Source organism: Juglans regia, chromosome 15 (assembly GCF_001411555.2).
Source record: "Juglans regia cultivar Chandler chromosome 15, Walnut 2.0, whole genome shotgun sequence".
NCBI classification, from domain to species: Eukaryota; Viridiplantae; Streptophyta; class Magnoliopsida; order Fagales; family Juglandaceae; genus Juglans; species Juglans regia.
The window spans coordinates 12,614,232-12,634,435 of record NC_049915.1 but is presented as its reverse complement, the minus strand read 5'-3'; the positions used below and the strand labels follow the sequence as shown (position 1 = coordinate 12,634,435).

At 36.1% G+C, this 20,204-nt stretch overlaps 1 protein-coding gene across 3 annotated transcripts; it reads left to right on the top strand.

Moving 5' to 3' along the window:
• Positions 1-12,143: 12,143 nt before the first annotated feature.
• On the top strand, positions 12,144-20,125 carry LOC109000159. Of its 3 annotated transcripts, XM_018976991.2 has the most exons (7): positions 12,172-12,300; positions 12,970-13,408; positions 14,176-14,295; positions 14,420-14,473; positions 15,692-15,855; positions 19,319-19,495; positions 19,640-20,125. In XM_018976991.2, exons 2-7 carry the CDS (start codon positions 13,010-13,012, stop codon positions 19,848-19,850), a joined length of 1,125 nt encoding a protein of 374 aa, XP_018832536.2. In that variant the 5' UTR covers positions 12,172-12,300; positions 12,970-13,009; the 3' UTR covers positions 19,851-20,125. The 3 variants fall into 3 exon arrangements, with proteins under 3 accessions (XP_018832537.2, XP_018832536.2, XP_018832538.2); XM_018976992.2 differs by lacking the exon at positions 19,319-19,495 and having other exon boundaries at positions 12,144-12,300; XM_018976993.2 differs by lacking the exon at positions 12,172-12,300 and having other exon boundaries at positions 13,230-13,408; positions 14,220-14,295.
• The last annotated feature ends 79 nt before the right edge of the window (positions 20,126-20,204 follow it).

The window sequence follows — 20,204 nt, the reverse complement described above, 5'->3', positions numbered from 1 at the left end:
AGATATAACATAATCAAAACTCAAAAAAAAGAATAACAAAAATGAGTGAGGAAGTGTTTCTCTCAATTCTAGAGAATTTGGAGTGTTTAATTAAATTGGTGGGTGTGATCCCCTATTTATAGATAATGAAGTGACATTCGTGAAAAATCACAATCTTTCAATTTGCAAAGAACACATTTAAAAGGTTTTTAATTCATCAAATGATATATTACTTCGCGGTGTAGTTGTCCAACATTTATTGCAACTCTTCCCTAAGTGGTGTGTAAGGGTGTAAACGGTTCAGTTCGGTCCTGTTTTGGACATATTTTATAACCGAATTGGTATATATCAGTTTCGAGATTTGAAGAACTGATACCATACCGATTACACCCCTAAACCAGTTCTTCTGATTTTACCAGTTTTTCCGATATATTATGTAATATATATATATATATAATATAGTATATAATAATATAGTGATAATATATTGTTATATATTATAATATATATTATAATTGTATTATAAACTGTACTGATATATTATAATATAGTGATATATTATAGTATATTATAATATATAGTGATACAATCCCTTTTCTAGACGGTTAAGCCATTCTCAAACCCTCAACGACAACAAATCAAACGCCGACATGTCAGCAATCTTCATCTAAATCCCATGAGCCATATTACAAGATAGCAAAATCAAATCCATTGCAAAATTTCTTTCAGAGGCTTAAACAACTCTCGAGTCCCCACTACCCACATCGTAGCCTGTCTCAGCCCGTTGCAGCCCCGCGGATCTCTCCAGCTCATTGCAGACCTTCAACCCGTCACACATGGTTGAAAGGGGCAGCAAGACATATCTTCTGCAAAATAAAGGATCAATGCATCCACTCGACTTCAACAAATGAAAACGATTACATCAAAGCCTGAACAATATACTTGGAGCAAACATTTTCATGGAAACATAAACAACTCATGAAAATCAGTTCTTTAGCAATCCACTCGTCCCACGAAAATAGGTTTTGGATTGGGTTTCTGGAGTGGGTTTTCCTTAGAGAGAAAAAGGACAGAGAGAGGGAGGGAGGGAGGGGTGGGGCTCGGGCTCAACGAGAGGGAATGAGGGGGTGGGGCTCGAGCTCGAGGCAATGGTTCCTAAGAGAGAGAGGTGAGAGAAAGGGAGGGAGATGGAAAATGGAATCCTCAATCCTCTGCAATGCGACCACACGGTTGATAAATGAAGTGTTTACGTGTCACATTCCCATTGGATGCTGTTTTTTAGGGGAGAGCAGTGTAGCCTACGAGAAGTTATTCTCATAGTGATATAGTATTAGTGTAAGGGGATTTCCCCCTCACTTATAAGCCCACTAGGCGCGTGGCCAATAGTAATGGGTTTCACCCCGATACCCGGCCCTAGGGCCCAAACTTGCCCACGAAGCAACTCGCATGCAAGGAAAGCTAAATAATGATGACCGATGGGACAGACAGGCCTGACGCCATTCGACCGCATCCCACTCATGGGGACTCGTATATGGCAGAACCGGAAAGATGAAGAACCTTTGATCTTCTGACAAGGGAACATTGATGGACCATCAAAGACACTAACAGAGTAAAGCAAATCGGGGAACCATGCCACAATAATGAAACCACTACCCAAGTAATACGCCACATTAATGACACCGTCATAGAGGCACACTGCATTTAAAGGATTCTGACAAAAAGAACAATTAAAAGGACATGGGCACCATGGAGGAAGGCATGATCTGTCCCCCAAACTCTTAGTATAAATAGCAACTTTCAAGTACAAAAAATCTCTCTAGACTCTCTCATTATTTACAAACTTCCAAAATACTCTACTAACTTTGGCATCGAAGACTCTCTGGTCCTGAGGCCGCCCTCTCCCAGCTTCTTTCTTCTTCATTTTTGCAGGCCTAGCTTTGAAAACCTGAGTTGTTGGAACCTGGCCTAGTTGAGTAGTTTCTCAATTTTCTCATAACACCAATTAGATTGGAGAGATAGCACAAAAGCTAACAAAATCCAAATCTGCTTTGATTGGGGTTTAAACTAGGGTACAAAGATTGAATGAATCATACTTGGTCGTGAGAGGGATTGAGATAAATAGTTGAGGAGCCGTGCTGAGGGTGTAGCACTTGAATGGCAACCGACAAGACCATTTGGTCTTTTTTATTTTTTTTTTTATTTTTTTTCACTCATTTTTTTCATGTCTTTAAACATTTTAGAAAAAAAAAATTTACAACATCATTAAAAAACACTTAATCACTAAAATAAATTTAAAAAAAATTATCGGGATCCATCCTCAATGGGATTAGCTTTTCTCATAGTTGAGAGCCATCAAGAATTAATATGGTCAATGTTGACATTGCTGTATTTATTGAGTTCAATGAGATTTCCAATTCTTAGAGTAGGGGATAGAGAAACTAAGAAGTGGCAAAGAGAGTCCACAAGTATTCTTAGTGGCAGAAGTGGCAATTTGGTGAAGTATTTATGTGATATCCCATATTAACTGATAAGTGATAAGAGAAGAAATAATTTTTTTAGTTATAGAGTTCATAAGTACCATGAACTCCTTCAAAAAAAAGTCAGTTAATATGGAATCCATATGAAAAAATTAATTTTTTAATAATAGATTCTATTTATTTTCAAAATTAGTGTGCGATACTTGCACAACTCATGATTGTATCTAGCATTATTTGTGATAAGACTAGGTGGTATATGAAATCTCATATTGTTCGAAAATGGAGTTCCAATGATATTTTTTACTAATTTTCTTAAATTATAGATCCAAATGTGACATGGACCTTGCTTAAAATCTTACTCTATTAAGAAAAGGTGTCTCATACTAATTATTTGCTCTTGGGTGGACAAAAGAATCCTACCCACTATTGAAGTGAAAAAGAAAGAAAGAAATTAGAGAAATTATTTTAATACACTTTTATTATATAAATGAATAATGTTATTTATTAGTTGCAATCCAATCCGGGTACGATAGGGTTACACATTATTTACTCACCTGATCAACAAAACAAATAGAGAAGTATCCATTCGCGACCTAATTGGTTCGATGAATGGTAAGTCGGTTTCAAGTGTTAACCCACCTTATGATCAACCCAAATTAGTAATACTTGTTGTATTTTTATAAATAGTGGACTAGCATTAACATTTAGTCATTGAGCCCATAAAGGGATGAGCCATTTTAATAGACACATATGGAGGCTCCTACGCTCAACCCACTTTAAAAATAGCACTAGCCCATTAAGTTCTATATAGGTCTTTTGCTCTTCCTCTCCTCTCTCCTAGGGTAAGAACAAAAAAATCAGACAAAGAGAGGTAGAGAGTAGTTCTCTCTATAGCTAGAAATTTTCCTCTTTTGTAGGAACCCTAAAGCTCTATGGAAGATTCATCACAAGTTATTGGAGGTATGAACACTCAATTTTATTGAACACATGCTTTGATTATGGGAATAAATTATCACATCTTATGATGCTAACAGTTGGTATCAGAGCTAACTTCTTGTTTTTCTTGGCTGTGTTCTTTTACTTTTTCATTCACTGTTGCGATGACTTAAATCTAAAATATTCAACAAGCTATTGGAGAGAGAGACTAATGTAGCAAGATTTTCGGTTTCCTAGAGCATTATCTGTAACTAGCAAACTATATAATAAAGCAACTGGGGTGGAGTGAATTCTTTTAACTTGGGATTGGAGTGAATTCTTTCTCTGGCAGCTTTATCTTTTGATTCCATCCATGTGTTCATTAGATATTGGAAATGGGGAGGGGCGCTCTTGATGCCTTTCCTCTCCATTTTGTAAAAATTTATTTTGTTCTATTCTCTTTAAATACTAAAGATTTTTTTATTTCTGTAAAGATGTCGAGAAAAAAAAAAGGATATTTTGTTCAAAAAGTATAGTATAATAGTACTGTCTGTTATGCTATTTGTAATTTTTTTTTTGTGGCAATAAAGAATCTTATGTGGAGATACTCTGTTGAAGGGTTATGTCATTCTGTTGTAATACCGATGGTTTGTAGTGGCTATGTTCCCACCTCTTATGGGATTAGTCATGATAAATTATTGGAGTTGTTATATTGATTCTGCTTTCGCTTAATAACATTATACTAAGATCCATATAGATAGTGAATTTGCCCCATCGACAAACCATTATTTGGTAGGATGCTTAGGACGATAAAGATAATAGTTAAGTGCTTAGCACTTTTAGCCTAGTCCTATCCTCTCGGTAGCGGGTCATTTTAAGTCATTGCATTTAATTATTTTACTTTATCATGCGTAAGATCCTTTTATGTATCTTGGGCTCTAGCATAGTGCGTAAGAGTCTATTTTGAATAAGACTCTAGCATGGATATGAGATTGCCTAATGGAGATATTTGTGGGTGCATGTTTCTTCTTCCACATGTATAATAAATTTTGTTATATTCTCCTCAGCTTATGGAAGAGGCACGATTTCTTTATATATATTTTTCATACGAATGCCACACTGGAGAGAGGTTTTTTTTTTTCGGCTTGAAGAAGAACGCACAACAACGCCGCCAGAGTTGAAGAACTCCTCCAGGGTCCATCTGCTGCTGCCTCCATTGCCTACCACCTCCATCTCCATTTATTTGGCTTGCTCTTTTCATTCCCTACTTTTTATTTAATTTCAGTTTAAAGTTTATGGAGTATTTTTGAGATTTTTGACTTAGAAGTTTGGGCAATTTATTTGCTATTTATTTTACTTAATGTCATTATTTTCCTTACTCTTTTAAGCTTTCATTTAACCGTGATTATAATTGCTATGGATTAATTTTAAGAATTTGTGATTTGAATACAAGGATGAACCCTAGAATCTTGATTTTGGGACTTTTCAATTTTCAGTTCGTATTTTGTCAATTACTTTCTAATCTAGTTTAATTCTTAGATTAGTTTTATTAATCTCTCAGTTCCATTGCATATTAGACCGATTAAAACTTAATTAGGACTTAAATAATTTCTATTTTATTGTTTAATTTTCAGATTAATTAAGATTGTTTAGTTTAATTGAATTTTTTTATTGTTAATTTCAATTTTTTAGTTTTTTTTTACATTTTATTTCGACACTCAAAAATCCAAAATATGAATCTAGTCCATGACTAGTACCCTTTTCATTCTTGTTGCACTCTTCCATCCATTGCACATACCATCATTTTTATTTTTCCATTGTGAATATTTTCACCATTTTAAACGAGTTTGATTTTAAGTAACTTTCCCTGAGGATACGATCTAGGAATTTATTCCTAATTATTATGCGACATCCTCCTGCACTTGAGATAGCCTTTGTGCTGTTCATTTTTTAGTGAGTCAGTTATGGTTAGGTAAAAGGCTTAGTTTTATCATTTCCGTGTTTGGGGTTGTAAAGCGAAAATAAGGCCTTATAATCCTCAGTAGAAGAAACTTAATCCTAAGACAATTAGTGGTTATTTTGTTGGCTATTATGTGGGATCAATAGGCTCTAGATTCTATTGCCCTTTTAATGTTATTAGAGTTATTGAATCTGATCGAGCCATTTTCTTTGAGGATGTTAGTGACAGTGGGAGTTTCGTGCCACATGAAATTGTATTTAGGAAGGAGCATGTTGTTATACATGTTCAAGTTACTGCTCCATCAGTGGTTGCACCACCATTGACAGAGGGAACCAATACTGTTATCCAAGACCCTATTGTTAACACTATAGTTGATGTGGATGTGGGGACTGATGATATTGTTTTGAGAAGATCACAGAGAATTCGTAAACCAGTAATTTCTAATGACTATATTGTCTATTTGTAGGAGCATGAGTTTAATATTGGTATGTCTCTTGATCCAACATCTTTTAAGGAGACCATTGATAGTCCTCAATCTTCATGCTGGATGAACGCTATGCATGATGAGATGACATCGATGTGTCAAAACGGAGTATAGGACTTAGTTGAACTACCATGTGGCTATAGGCCAATTGGCTGCAAATGAGTTTTTAAGACCAAGTATAATTCTGAAGGCTAGGTAGAAAGGTATAAAGTTAGGCTTGTTGCTAAGGGTTTTAACCAAAGACAATGCATTGATTATAAGGATACTTTATCCCTTGTTTCTACCAAGGATTCTTTTCGGATTATTATAGCATTGGTGACTCATTTTGATCTCGAGCTGCATCAAATGGATGTCAAGACAGCCTTCCTTAATAGATATCTATTTGAGGAAGTGTACATGATGCAACCAGATGATTTCCTAGTGGAAGGAAATGAACACATGGTGTGTAACCTTAATAAGTCCATTTATGGGCTTAAGCAGACATTGAGCAATAGTACCTAAAGTTTGATGAGATTGTTACCTCTTGTAGTTTCAAGGAGAATCTTGTTGATGAATGCATATACTTGAGGGTTAATGAGAGTAAGTATATCTTTTTTGTTCTTTATGTTGATGATATATTACTCGTTGCAAATGATATCGAGCTTATGTTTGAGACAAAATATATGTTGTCATCTCATTTTGATATGAAGGATCTTGGTGAGACTTTTATGTTTTGGGCATCCAGATTTTTTGTAAGAGATTTAGAGGCTTTCTTGGGTTATCTCAGAAAACCTACATCGATCGAGTTTTTCAGTAGGTTTAATATGCATTCTTGTTCTCCTGGGAAAGCACCTATTGTAAAAGGTGATAAATTTTTTAAATCTCAATGCCCTCAAGATGACAGTGAGGGGACTCAAATGCAAACGGTTTCCTATTCGTCAGTTGTGGATAGTTTGATGTATGCTCAAGTATGTACACGACCTGATATTGCTTATGTTATTGGTGTACTTAGGAGATACTTGAGTGATCCTGGTTTGGCTCACTAGAAAGCCGCAAAGAAAGTTCTTAGGTATTTGCAAGGCACTAAAGATCTTGTACTTACATATCAGCAATCTGACATCCTTGATGTAGTTGGATATTCTGATGCCGATTTTGCGGGTTGTTCAGATGACAGGAGATCTACTTCTTGTTTTGTTTTCATGATGGTAAGAGGAGGTGTTTATTGGAAAAGTGTCAAACAGACACTTATAGCTTCCTCTACAATGGAGGCAAAGTATGTAGCTTATTATGAGGCTACATGTCAGGTTATACAGTTGAGGAACTTTATCTTGGGGCTAGGTATTGTGAACACCATTTCGAGGTCGTTGAAAATATTTTGTAACAATTCTGCAGCAGTCTCTTTCTCTCGAAACACTAGGAGCTCTTCTCACTCCAAACATATTAATATTAAGTATTTGTTTGTTAGAGAGAAAATAACCGAGTCTTATATTTGTGTTGAGCATATTTCCACAGATCATATGTTAGCTGACCCATTAACTAAAGGTTTATCTTCAAAACTGTTTCAGGAGCATGTGACTCATTTGGGGTTGTTAAAGTCTTATGTTGTATTTAGTTAGTGGAAGTTTTGTAATCATTGACTATTTGACTATATTGTTTATGCTCATATTCTGTTTGAAATATAGCAATGCCAATGATTGTCTGAGTCACGTGCATTTTGGACATGACGTACTTTATGTATTGAGATATATTGATTAGTCTCATGCTTGGGACATGCACATTTTGGCCAAGATGATTGTTTATGTAATTGGGCATTATGTTTGGTCTCATGCTTGAGTCACGCGCATTTTGGATAGGGTGTATATTATGTATAGAGACATATTGATTAGTCTCGTGCCTGGGTCATGCAAATTCTGGTCAAAGCAATTGTTTATATAATGCGGCATTATGTTTGGTCTCATGCTTGAGTAACTGACAGGGCGCACGTTATGTATAGAGACATATTGATTAGTCTAATGCCTGGGTCACGCACATTTTGGACAAGACGATTGTTTATGTAATGAGACATTATGTTTAGTCTCATGCCTAAGTCATGCGTATTTTGGACAAGGCTTACTTTATGTATTGAGACATATTGACTAGTCTCGTGCCACGGTAGTGCACATTTTGGCCAAGACGATTGTTTATGTAATGAGGCATTATGTTTGGTCTCATGCCTGAGTCACGCGCATTTTGGACAGGACATACGTTATGTATAAAGACATATTGATTAGTCTCATGCTTTGGACAAGGCGATTGTTTATGTATTGAGACATATTGATTTGTCTCGTGTTTAGGTCATGCGCATTTTGGTCAAGGCAATTGTTTATGTAATGAGGCATTATATTTGGTCTCATGCCTAGGTCACGTGCATTTTGGACAAGGCAGTTATTTATGTAATGAAACATTATGTTTAGCCTCATGCTTGAGTCACACGCATTTTGGACATTGCATACTTTATGTATTGAGACATATTGATTAGTCTCGTGCTTGCGTCACGTGCATTATGTACAAGGCGTATTACCTACAAGAGATAATCTGTTTTACTCTATAGCTGAGTCAGGTGGTTGTGAGAATATGTTTGGTGTCATATATCCTGTTGGTATAGTCACTAGACTAGCTGCTGCAACTGCATTTTGGACAATGTATATTGCTTTAAAGACGTTCAGATTTGTCTCTTGGGCTTCTTATGGAAACAGGGTGTTTGTCACTCTTTTTTATTATTTTCATACTGCACTTGTATCTCATCAGCCTGAATTACGTGATTACAAGTATTGATCATGTGTCGTATGCCCTGTCGGTGTATCATTCACTAACTTGTACTTGTAGGTTTGAACAATGCCTTTGGTTTTGGGATATTTGTTTGTGTTTTTGTTGTGATTAAATGAATGTTGTCCAAGTGAGAGATTGTTGTATTTTTGTAAATAGTGGACTAGCAATAACATTTAGTCATTGGACCCATAATGGGATGGGACACATATGGAGGCCCCTACTCTCACCCCACTTTAAAAATAGAACTAGTTCATTGAGTTCTATATAGGCATTTTGCTCTTCCTCTCCTCTATCTTAGGGCAAGAACAAAAAAATCAGATAAAGAGGGGTAGAGAGTAGTTCTCTCCACAGCTAAAAATTTTCCTCTTTTGCAGAAACCCTAAAACTCTATACAAAATCCATCACAAGTTATTGGATGTATGAACTCTCAATTTTATTGAACACATGCTTTGATTATAAAAAGAAATTATCACATCTTATGATGCTAACAATACCAACCAATAAATATTTGATCCACTTGGATTAAACTGGGTGTTAATGCCTTAATTTGCACAATAGACCGGAAGGGAAGAAAGAATCATCCCTGACTCACGACAGTGATTTGGGCTTCAATACAGTATTCTTTGCGTTCATCCATGACATAAATAATAAATAAGCGGATAAAAGTAAATAAAGAGATACATTAATTTATGTAGTTTGGCATAATGTCTGCATCCACTGGTTGTTTGGGAGTGAAATTCACTATAATTGATGATTTTATAATCTCTTATGGCCTCACATATCGCTTAATACAAGGGAGAAATTTGGAGGAGATCCTTTGGAGTTATAATGGAGTTTTGCGTAGGGAGCTTCTGTGGAGAGATCTTGTGTGTAGAGCGCTTTAGTTCGTCAAATTTGTGGGGGATCTCCTCATTATATAGAGATCTATTTCCTTGAGGTGATTGAGTCTAATTTGCCTAATAAAGCATTTTTCATTTTACTTTCATTTTAAGAGTCTGAGTCAACTTGTCCTATCTCTTATTGGCTTTATCTCTTAACTTGATTTTTGACCTTATCTCGGGGTTAAATTATAGGTTGTTGCTTTGATTCCTACAGATGCCGACAAGTCTTAATGGCGATTTGCTGGACAAGAAGGCCTTGGGAATCTTCAAGGCAATAATCTACAAAATAAATTTTGAAAATTGGTCCCTGGTTTCCTGTTTGGTCCCTGATTTTCTGTTTATTTTCTGGTTTTCTGTTTATTTTGTACTAAGAGGTGAAGAACTTATTTTGGGAAGATAGATGGGAGGTGTACTCGACCATTAGATGTGAGCATGGATCGATACTTTGACGGGAGATGTACTCAACTGCATTAGGTGTGAAAGTGGAGCTCTGCTTTGGTGAGAGATGTACTCAACCGCATTAGGTGTGAAAGTGGAGCTCTGCTTTGGTGGGAGATGTATTCAACTGCATTAGGTGTGAGCGTGGAGCTCGATTTTGAGATTGTTTATTCGTGTAGATGTTTGCCATGAGAAATTGTTTATTGTCGGCGAAGAGTGCATATTTCAATGATTGATTTTTTTTGTGTATTTTTGAGATCATTTTTTCTTTTGTTAGTAGTAGTGGATTTTCTGCCTCTTGATGTAAATTGTTGTTGGTGTTCTCGTTTTGTTGTTTGTTGGTAGTAATCGCCACTTGAGTGGTCAAGAAGCTCGTCAACTCCCTGGGTCCACATTAGGCAGTTGTCGAGCCCGTCAACTTGTTCCTAAAGGAAACCCGTGTGATGCAATTGTGGAGTTTGGTGGCTCGTTCTCGAAGGTAACCTACTGGCGGCGATTGTGGCGTGAGCATAAACACTCAGTGTTTGCTGGAAAAGATGCTGTGTTTATATTGCTATCCATATGAGAGAGGTCGGGTAGTCCAGAGAGTTGTCCTCCTGTTAGGCGCCTGGGAGGTCGGACTGTCCTTGACCTTTCTTACCTGTTGGTTGCACCATGAGTTTTTGGACTCAACTTTGGTGGCTAAGTAAGGGGGTCGTATGGTCTCTTAACTTCCACGCCCATTGGCTGCATCACTAGTCTTCAGACTCGATTTTGGTGGCTAAGTAAGGGGGTCGTGGGGTCTCTTGACCTCCACACCCATTAGCTACACTGCGAGTCTTTGGACTCGACTTTGGTGGCTAAGTAAGGGAATCGTGGGGTCTCTTAACTTCCATGCCCATTGGTTAATTTGCGAGTTTTCGCCTTACTTTGCACAACAAACAGAAAGGTTGGAAAGAATCATTCCCGGCTCATGATGGTGATTTGGGCTTCAATACGATATTCTTCGCGTTCATCCATAACATAAATAATAAATAAGCGAATAAAAGTAAATAAAGAGAGACACTATGATTTACGTGGTTCGACATAATGCCTAGGTCCATGGATTGTTTGGGGGTGAAATCTACTATGATTGATGATTTTACAATCTCTCATGGCCTCACATATTGCTCAATACATTGAAAAAATTTGGGGGAGATCATTTGGAGTTGTAGTGGAGTTTTGCGTATGGAGCTTCTGTTAAGAGATCTTGACACAGAGAGCTTATCTAGAGTTCTTCAGATCTGTGGGGGATCTCCTCCTTCTATAGAGATCTATTTTCTTGGGATGATTGAGTTAAACTTGCTTTGTGAAACATTTTTTCTTTTAGAAGTTTGAGTCTCTTTTTTTTTAGGAGTCTGAGTTAACTTGTCTTATCTCTTCTTGGTTTTATCTCTTAACTTAATTTTTGGCCTTATCTTGAAGCTAAATTATAGGGTGTTGATTTGACCCCTACACTAATAGTCTATGAAGAAATGGGTAGTGGTGTAACCAATTCTGTTCAGTCATGATTTGGACATTTTTAAGAATTTAAGTGATATATATCGATTTTGAAAATTTAAGAATCAATACCGAACCGATTTATTATCGAAACCGAAACTTTTGATTTTTCTGGTTTCAGTCCAGTCTGATTTTTTCGATTTTATGGATAAACAAAATTATTTTTTAATAAAACTTTAGCAAGTGATTAACCTATATCCCTCATTTTATGTTATATTAATGCTATATTAATTTTTTATTATAAAATTAAAATTTATATGTTATATCAAATTTTATATTATATCAAATGTTAAATTAATTTTATGTTATAAGATTAATAGACATGAATAATAAAATTTTAAAATTTCATATTATATTAATTAAAAATTTAATATAAAATAAATATAATAGAATATAAAAAAATTAAATATAATATAAAAAATTAAAAATAATATATATGTATCGGTCCGGTTTGATTCGAGCCGATGTTCTAAAAATCAAAATCAGAACTAGATCCATTTTCAACCGGTTTTACTAAATCGAAATTGGTATCAGACCGAATCAATTTAGAACTGGACTGAACTCACCGATTCGCCTGTTTTTTTATTTTTTATTTACAGGATTGGAAATGGGTGAATTTGAGGCTTTGAGCTCAATCGGGTCGAGTAAAGCTGGTATGGAGTCTCCATCCCGAACCCGCACCGGAACTTGCACTCCATTCTGCCGTCTCCATCCTCAATATACGTGTCCATACCAAGGCCCAAAGAACTAACAGAAACAAATCTATATCGATACAATCAATGATTTATGCAAAAGTAGTCTACAGCAAAAGGAAGAAAGCTCTCTTCCTGTTGAGTGGGTAAAAAAGTGACTCTGAAAAAGGTACTCATTTTTCTATCTTCACCTTTTATCGTTTTAATTTCCGATTGCACATGGAGTGTTTGTGGGGTTTATGTTTGATCTTGCTTTGTAGTTTTTCTTCGGGTTTCAGTCCCGTTTGTTTTGAAAACAAAATGGGTAGAATTAAGTTGACCCAGGTTGCACAGCTTGGCCTCAAGCTTCACATCCGTAGTTGGGGATGGTCGGCACTTAAATTCCGAAAAGGAAATAAATTCTGGAAAAGAACATAATGTACGGAAAACAAAGGTGGTATCAAATTTCCAATTTCTGAAATTTCTATGAACATGTTTGGCATGGATAAATAATGCGATTGATGACAAAAGCCCCACAGTTACGTCCCCATTAAAAAAAACTAACACAAACGTGAGCAGGTTTGGATATAAATAAGTTCATAGGATGTATGTATGAATGGTAGGATCAAATGATATTGGGAGTAAAACTAAGCTAGTGCAGAAAGATAACGGTTACTTGTATTTTTCTTTATTTTTTTTTTCCAAGTTTTTATTTTTATTTTTTCTATTCAAGCTTTTTTTTTTTAGAGAAACTTAATCTGTAATCATAGTCATGCATATTGTGTGAAAAGCTACTGATTAGTATTTTGCTTGTCCGTTGATGCCTTTAAATTGATTGATGTACAATTGCATATTGTAGGTGAAAGGTTTGGTCAGTTCTTGGTTCTCATACTCTACAGATGTTCGTGAGGTTTATCCCTGCTTGCCCGAGTCTATCTCAAAAACCCACCAATTTGAACTATCTTTCCAAGCACATTGCATTAAACAATTACAAAAGAAAAATAAGAACTTTGTGCACCAAACGACTTCAGATACCACCATCTACTTCTGGAGATGCTGGTGGCTTGCGTGTCTTTGTCCTCTCTGATTTGCACACAGACTATGCAGAGAATATGGAATGGGTGAAGTCCATTTCTACTGCGAGACATAAAAAAGATGTTCTTCTCGTTGCGGGTGACGTAGCAGAAACATACGACAACTTTGTTTTGACTATGCGTCTCTTGAAGGATGGATTTGAGCATGTCTTCTTCATACCAGGAAACCATGATCTCTGGTGTCGTCGGGATGGAGAAGATTATGTAAGAGACACAATTCCTTCTCTATAACCTTGCGTCCTTTCTAATTTACCAGATCCATTACAAGTATTTCATAGCTAAGAATGTACTAGGTTTGTGCATCTCTGTTTGTTTGTATTTGTCTATACACACACACAGACCTGTAGTTGTGATAGAATATATAATATTTACTAACAGTTTTAAATGATAAATTTTTTTTTTATCAACATTACTGTTTCGAATGACTTACTGAGAGGAGCTAAGTGGGTGAAATGTCGGGGGTACCCTAGCTTTTTTATTAAGACTTTTATAGTCCTTTGGATAAATTAAGACTTTTTTATTTTAATCCTGTGTATAGATGGGAGGTATAAATGAATTATAGTCCAAATGTTGGGATTATCACCTTACAAAACAATCTTACACCTCCTTAATTCCCAACTTTTTTTTTGAAAGTCTTAGCTCCTCTCAACTTTCGAATTACTCTCTCTAGATGCTTGTGTTGTTTAAAAGTCTTAATTTATACCTCCCACCTTCACCCCTTTCCCTCTTGTTATCAGTTTTGTCATTAAAACTTATACATTTGACTTTAACAATATGGCTTCGTCTGACCTGCGTTTCTGTTCTCAGGTAGAAATTGACAATTGCTATCTGATGATGACATTAATTTCACCTGCTTCATAATGTGATTCCATTTTGAGGCTCATTCTTCACTTTCTGTTTATGACATTTCAGTGCTCAATATCTACTTATGAAATTAGCTGTCTTTGCTCCTGATATCATCGTAATTTCAGGAAGATTCTCTTGAAAAGCTAAATAGGTTGCTTGATGCGTGTAGAGAACTTGAAGTTGAGACCAATCCTATGGTGATAGATGGCTTGGGAATCATTCCTATATTCTCCTGGTACCACGAGGTGAATGGTTTATTAGTGTGCATTTTACATCCTTTTGGCAGTTTCTAACTCCTATATCATTGTTTACTTGTTCCATGCGGTGCTCAATTATGCATTTATGAATGGATGCACTCTTTTCTTGCAGAGCTTTGATCGAGAGAAGGATGTAGCTGGCATCCGTATCCCGTCTTTGGAGATGGTGATTCACTTTCTTTCCTACTTGTAAGGCTTTTCATGTTACTCCTATCAAGCAGGAACACTTGATATAGGTTCTTTTTACTTTTATTCAATATACAGTGCAGAATGTTTTAATGTTTGAATCAGAAAACATTTTAATTGGGCAAACAGTAGGCTTAATAGTCACCTATGCCATAATATCTAAAGGGAACAGGCAATGTGCTGCAGAACTTCATGATTCCCAACTAGTGTTTTCAGCAAGGGTTCCATTCCTAAATTGTTTAGGTTCTCAGAGAAAATGCTACGGTGACTTACGAAGAAATGAAAAAATAGTTCTAGTGTTGATTAGTTAACAGGAAAAGAAATGCTACCTTCACACCCTTCTATTCAATTTTGTTAATGAAAGAGGATTTGGACATCAGAATAATTTGTTTAGTTCGCATACTACAAATAAATAACAGTTTTTATTTGTTTTGAACCTCATCATCCTAAGTGGTCTGTGTTACAGGTAGTCTTCTTATTTGTTTCTGATTCTTTGGTGATTAATTGTCATATGGGTTGTGATTTATATGACACTTATCCAATTTGAAGTTTGGGCACCGAATACTTGAGAACTTGACACCTATGTCAACCCTTGTTTGGAGTTGACCATCATTAACCAAATTTTATAGAACCATAGGGTTGTTATGCATTTCTATTGATGAAGCTGTATGTTTTTAGTCTTTGAATATAAATAAAATGATTCAATTCAGTTAATTCTATCAGCTTAGCTTTTGGGGATAAATAGTGATTTAACATGATCAGTGCAGGGGTCTTGAGTTTAAATCCTAGCTTCACCCTTCACCCTCTATTTCAGTAATATTTCACCTGTTGAGCTCATATAGTAAAGGAGAGTCTGGCTTCGCCTAAGCGGGAGTGCTAGATTATAAATCAAATATTGAAATTTGCATGTTTTTATCAACTTAACCTTTTCGGATAAGTGAGGACCTGCTGCGTCCAGTACTCATCTTTTTGTCAAAAAATGACACCATTGTGTCCATTTTGACAAACCAATGCATATAGTTATTCACAATTACATCATATAGATAACATCATTTGAATGCTATTCTATTGGGCTGCATTCACTTGCTTCCTATTTTGTCTAATACATCATTGAAGTTTTCATTTGACTGCGTTATAATGCTGTGGGTTCTCTAACCATGAAATAGGTTTGTGCCGGTAATTTTGTTTCCCTGTGTAGGCATGCAAGGACTTTCATGCATGCAAGTGGCCTGTGGAACTTTCAAATCAGGATACCTCCCTTGCTTTGTACTTCGATGCAATTAACGAAAAAAATATGAATGTGATCAAGGAAATCCAGAGGGCTTGTAGCCAAATAATTACATTTTCTCACTTTGTTCCCAGGTCAGTAAATCACTCTTCTGAATATCTAATTTTCTTTGGTTAGATTCCTTCTTATTTATTTGGGTGGTTGGATGATTTCATAATTGTACTTATGACCAGGTCCTAAGAATCTCATATAGACTTTATTTGAGTTAAACACCTTTACTTGTAACCTGACGTGTGATTCTCTAATCAAATAAGATACCAGGGGCTTGAGGCAAGATAATATATTGTTATAATTGGATGATCTTTTTTTGCTTATATTATGTAGTTACTTAGATAGGCCTTCATATATAGTCTTTTAATTTGTTCGGAAATTCAATATGCATGTTTTGAGACCTACCAAGATAATATATTGTTATAATTGGATGATCATTTCTGCTATTATGGAATTACTTTTATAGGCCTCCATATCATAGTCTTTTACTTTTTATGTAAATTCAACTATTGCTAATTTTTATCTCGTGGCGTTGATTACTCAATGTTATTAGTCATGTTGATTACATTGTCCACAACCACTTATTACTTTTTAAGCCAAAGACGTTGAGTGGAAGTGTTCAGAACTTATCAACCGTAGGCATGTCAATATGTTTGTTTTATTATATTCTATTATGGCTATTATTTATTCTAGTTTTGGTGGTTTTGTTTATTCTATACCGTGAAAACCTTTTCCTGCTTGCCCAAAGTTTTATGAAGAATCAAAATTCTTGCTCTCATGATCTGTTGTTGGGCAGACATGAGTATCCAATGGGCCTGCACCAACTCATGTTGGGCAGCTATGCAGGATGCTTCTAGGTTTAATTGGCTGTAATGTTTGGGGAAAATATTGTCTTTGAAGTTCTAAATTAGGACCTCTTAAAAGGATCCAATCTTGATGGCATTTTAATTTGAAATCGCAGGATTATTGGAAACAATGAATATGGGTGTAGCTCTTCTGGGGTTTTATGGTGGTTATATTTAAGGTTAAATGAAAATTAATGGGGTGTGTGTGTGTGTTGAAAGAGAGAGAGAGAGAGAGAGAGAACATGAATGGAATAAACCTATCAAGCACACTTTCTCAGAGCTTTGTAACCTACTGAGATCTCTCTATTAATCTCTAATTGACGAATAATATAGTTGACATGTTAGCTGCTCATTACACCTTTCCTTGATAGACTAGAAAAGGAGAGCTGTTTAGTCACTTTGACTAATATAGGTGCTACAGAGATAACTCATGTAATTAAAAAGAGTATATCAGAAGATTAAACCCAAAAGAAGACTCATTAGCCATAGTAACAGTCTATTACAGTTTCAGATTATTCCCGACTCCTTTAAATCAAAGAAACCTGAAGGAAACTAAACTTGCTGCATTTGATCTCAGAAGAGAAAAAAAAACCATAAAAGAAGAAGCATCTCAATTCAAAATTAGTCATATATATCCCCATATCATTCCATCATATGTTTTCAGAATAATTTAGAACAAAATATAGCGTTAAGGGCGAACTTGTGTGCATGTGCCCCATGTCACAGGTTCAATTCCCCTTGGGATCAAACTGTGATTTAAGTGGTAGGCTATGACGGTGGGCTGCTGTGCTAGTCTTCCCGGGGGTTTAGGTTCCATGGGTGAGTGCTAAGGGCTTTGCCGTGAGGTGGTTCCCTGTCATCAGGGACAAAAAAAAAAAATTAATAATAATAATAATAATAATCCTTTGATGAAGACTGGAAAGTTTAATGTAGCTGCCTGCCATTTTGCTATTGCGTGTTGTAATCCTAGGATTTACCCTGACAAATCTTTGGCAAGCACTATTCTACATTGGCTTTCCTTGTTCAGACCTGCTAACAGAAGAATAATAACTGCAGCAATTATCTTATGGATTCTATTTATTTGAGTGCCTTCTTAGACTTTTGCTCTTGCAAAATTTTCCTCCTGTTACACCGTTGTAAACCAGACAGCTTTGGCAATACTTGAAAAACTAGTATGCTTGGCAAACTGCAAATTGGTTTTGGAAATGTTGAACATGTAGAACATGTGTGGCAGAAGTTACAGAGTTGGTTGGAATATAGATAGCAGCAGAAGTTTTGGTCATTATCTGTTGGCACTGGTATTGCTTGTAAGAATATTGTGTTAAATCACTGAGTGTCCTAAAAGTTTAAACTGATTGAAAGACATGAGTTCAACAATTTAATATTATCCTAAAACTCCTCGAATGTGGGCCACCTCCCATTAGTGTTGTGATTGAGCTCTCAATAGGGAGTTTCCGGCTATTTTCGGTTGCCTTCAGATGGGGTATGCTGATGTTTCTGATCTGCTTGTTCATTCTAATGCATCGCTTCATTGGGATGTTTGCCTCACTAGAGCTGTTCAGGATTGGGAGATTGATGAAATTTCAGCCTTCTTCAGTTTTTTGTACTCTTTGAGGATTGGTGGTAATGACGGGATAGGATGTTGTGGAAGTCCAAGGGGAGCAAAAAGTTCACTGTTCGATCATATTATAAGCTGTTGACTTTTCATAATAGTCCCCTTTTTCCTTGGAAGTGTATTTGGAGGTCTCACGTGCCTTCCAAAGTTGCTTTTTTTATATGGACTGCCTCCCTCTCTTGGGAAAATTTTGACGTTGGACAGTTAAAGGAAGCGAGGTATTATAGTTATGGATTGGTGTTTCATGTGTAATAAGCATGGGAAAACTGTGGATCATTTACTTTTGCATTGTGAGGTGGCAAGGACTTTGTGAGAGGGCATTTTTCGTAGAATTAGTTTGGCTTGTTTGATGCCTTTGAGAGTGGTTGATCTTCTTACGTGGAACGGGCTTCATGGTTTGCTCAAGTGGATGTGGGTTGGAAGATGGTTCCTTTGTGTCTTATGTGGTGCATTTGGATGAAAATGAATGAGTGGTGTTTTAATGACAAGGAGCATACTTTGGAGCAAATCCGGAACTTTTCTGTGCACTCTTTACTACTTTGGTTTTCTGCTTTAGTGATTAACGGAACCTCTGTTCATGATTTTCTGTTGTCGCTTTCTGTTTCATAGAATGTATCTAGGTGTTTTCTTTTGCATACTTCTTGTGTACATGGGCTTCACCTATACATTCATTTCTAAGCAAATTACTTCTTGTAAAAAAAAAAAAGTATTGGTAATTACGATCGATATCATGATGTCATACAGTGGTTTGTGATGGTTCCAGTGGTAGTTGAAGTGTTAAATTTGTTTGATATAAGGTGGTAGTGGCTATTGGACAGCCTTGGTGGTGCAGCTAGTAGTATCGAGGTGTCTATTGTCTTATATTGTCCTCTGACTTCTATCATGGTTGTTCAAGGATTCTTGGAAGTTTTTGCTTGTCCATTCAGCCCATCATAGTTTTGTTTCGATTTTTAAATATATTCTCTGTTTACCAAACAAAAACTGGACATCCTGAATCATTCATGTGTTGTGAGTAGAGAGTTCTATTATCCTCTTTGGTACATATAGATATCACAACTAATTGCATTACCATCTTCAAAAATCAAGGCAAGAGCTATGCCCAGAGAAGAGGATGCTGTTCTATCCCAATCTCCCAAAAATTATTGGCTCCGATTGTCTTGAGGTTCGCATAAGATCTATCCACAGAAGCCAGGGAAGTGCATCTGCCTGTCATGTGTTTGGTCATACCCATTTCTGTTGGGATGCTGTGCTTGATGGTATCAGGTATTCTTTGTCACTGGTTCACAATGGTAAATTGGTAATGGTGAGGAATCATTAATAGGATACACACTTCCGTATCCATATCCGGCATGTTGTATTTTACCATTTACCCATATCATGAGTTAATTTGTTTGCTTGCTGATGCAGGTATGTACAGGCACCATTGGCTTACCCAAGAGAACGGAAGAGGAGAATGAATGGAGGGGAAAACTGGCTGCCGTTTTGCATCTTTAGTGATGGCAAGTTTGCTGATAAACTCTCGCCTTGCTATTGGTCTGATTATTACTCTGCCAACCCAAGAACCCCTCACAATATTGAGCTTGCACCTTGGGTTGCCAGATTCTATAAACAAACTTAACCCCATTTGTTTCCATTATCTATTCTTCTTTACCCTAGTTAGTACTTTCTAAAACCTTAAATATGTTTTGATAACTACCTGCAAAATGATAGCATAATTGTTTTTTTAATATATATAAAATGACCTCACTTGTGATGGAAGAAAACCGTAGTAACAAATATTACTTAATGGTCTATGATATGGTAGACCATTGATATATATAAAAAGACCTTACTACCTACCAATTGATTGTTTCCAATGAAGATATGGTAGGCATATTTTGTCTAGTTTTATTACTACTTGCGCTTTCCATGGGATATCTAACCAACAACTATAAATCTTTGTCTCCCCTTAGCTCCCAACTTGATCAAATGG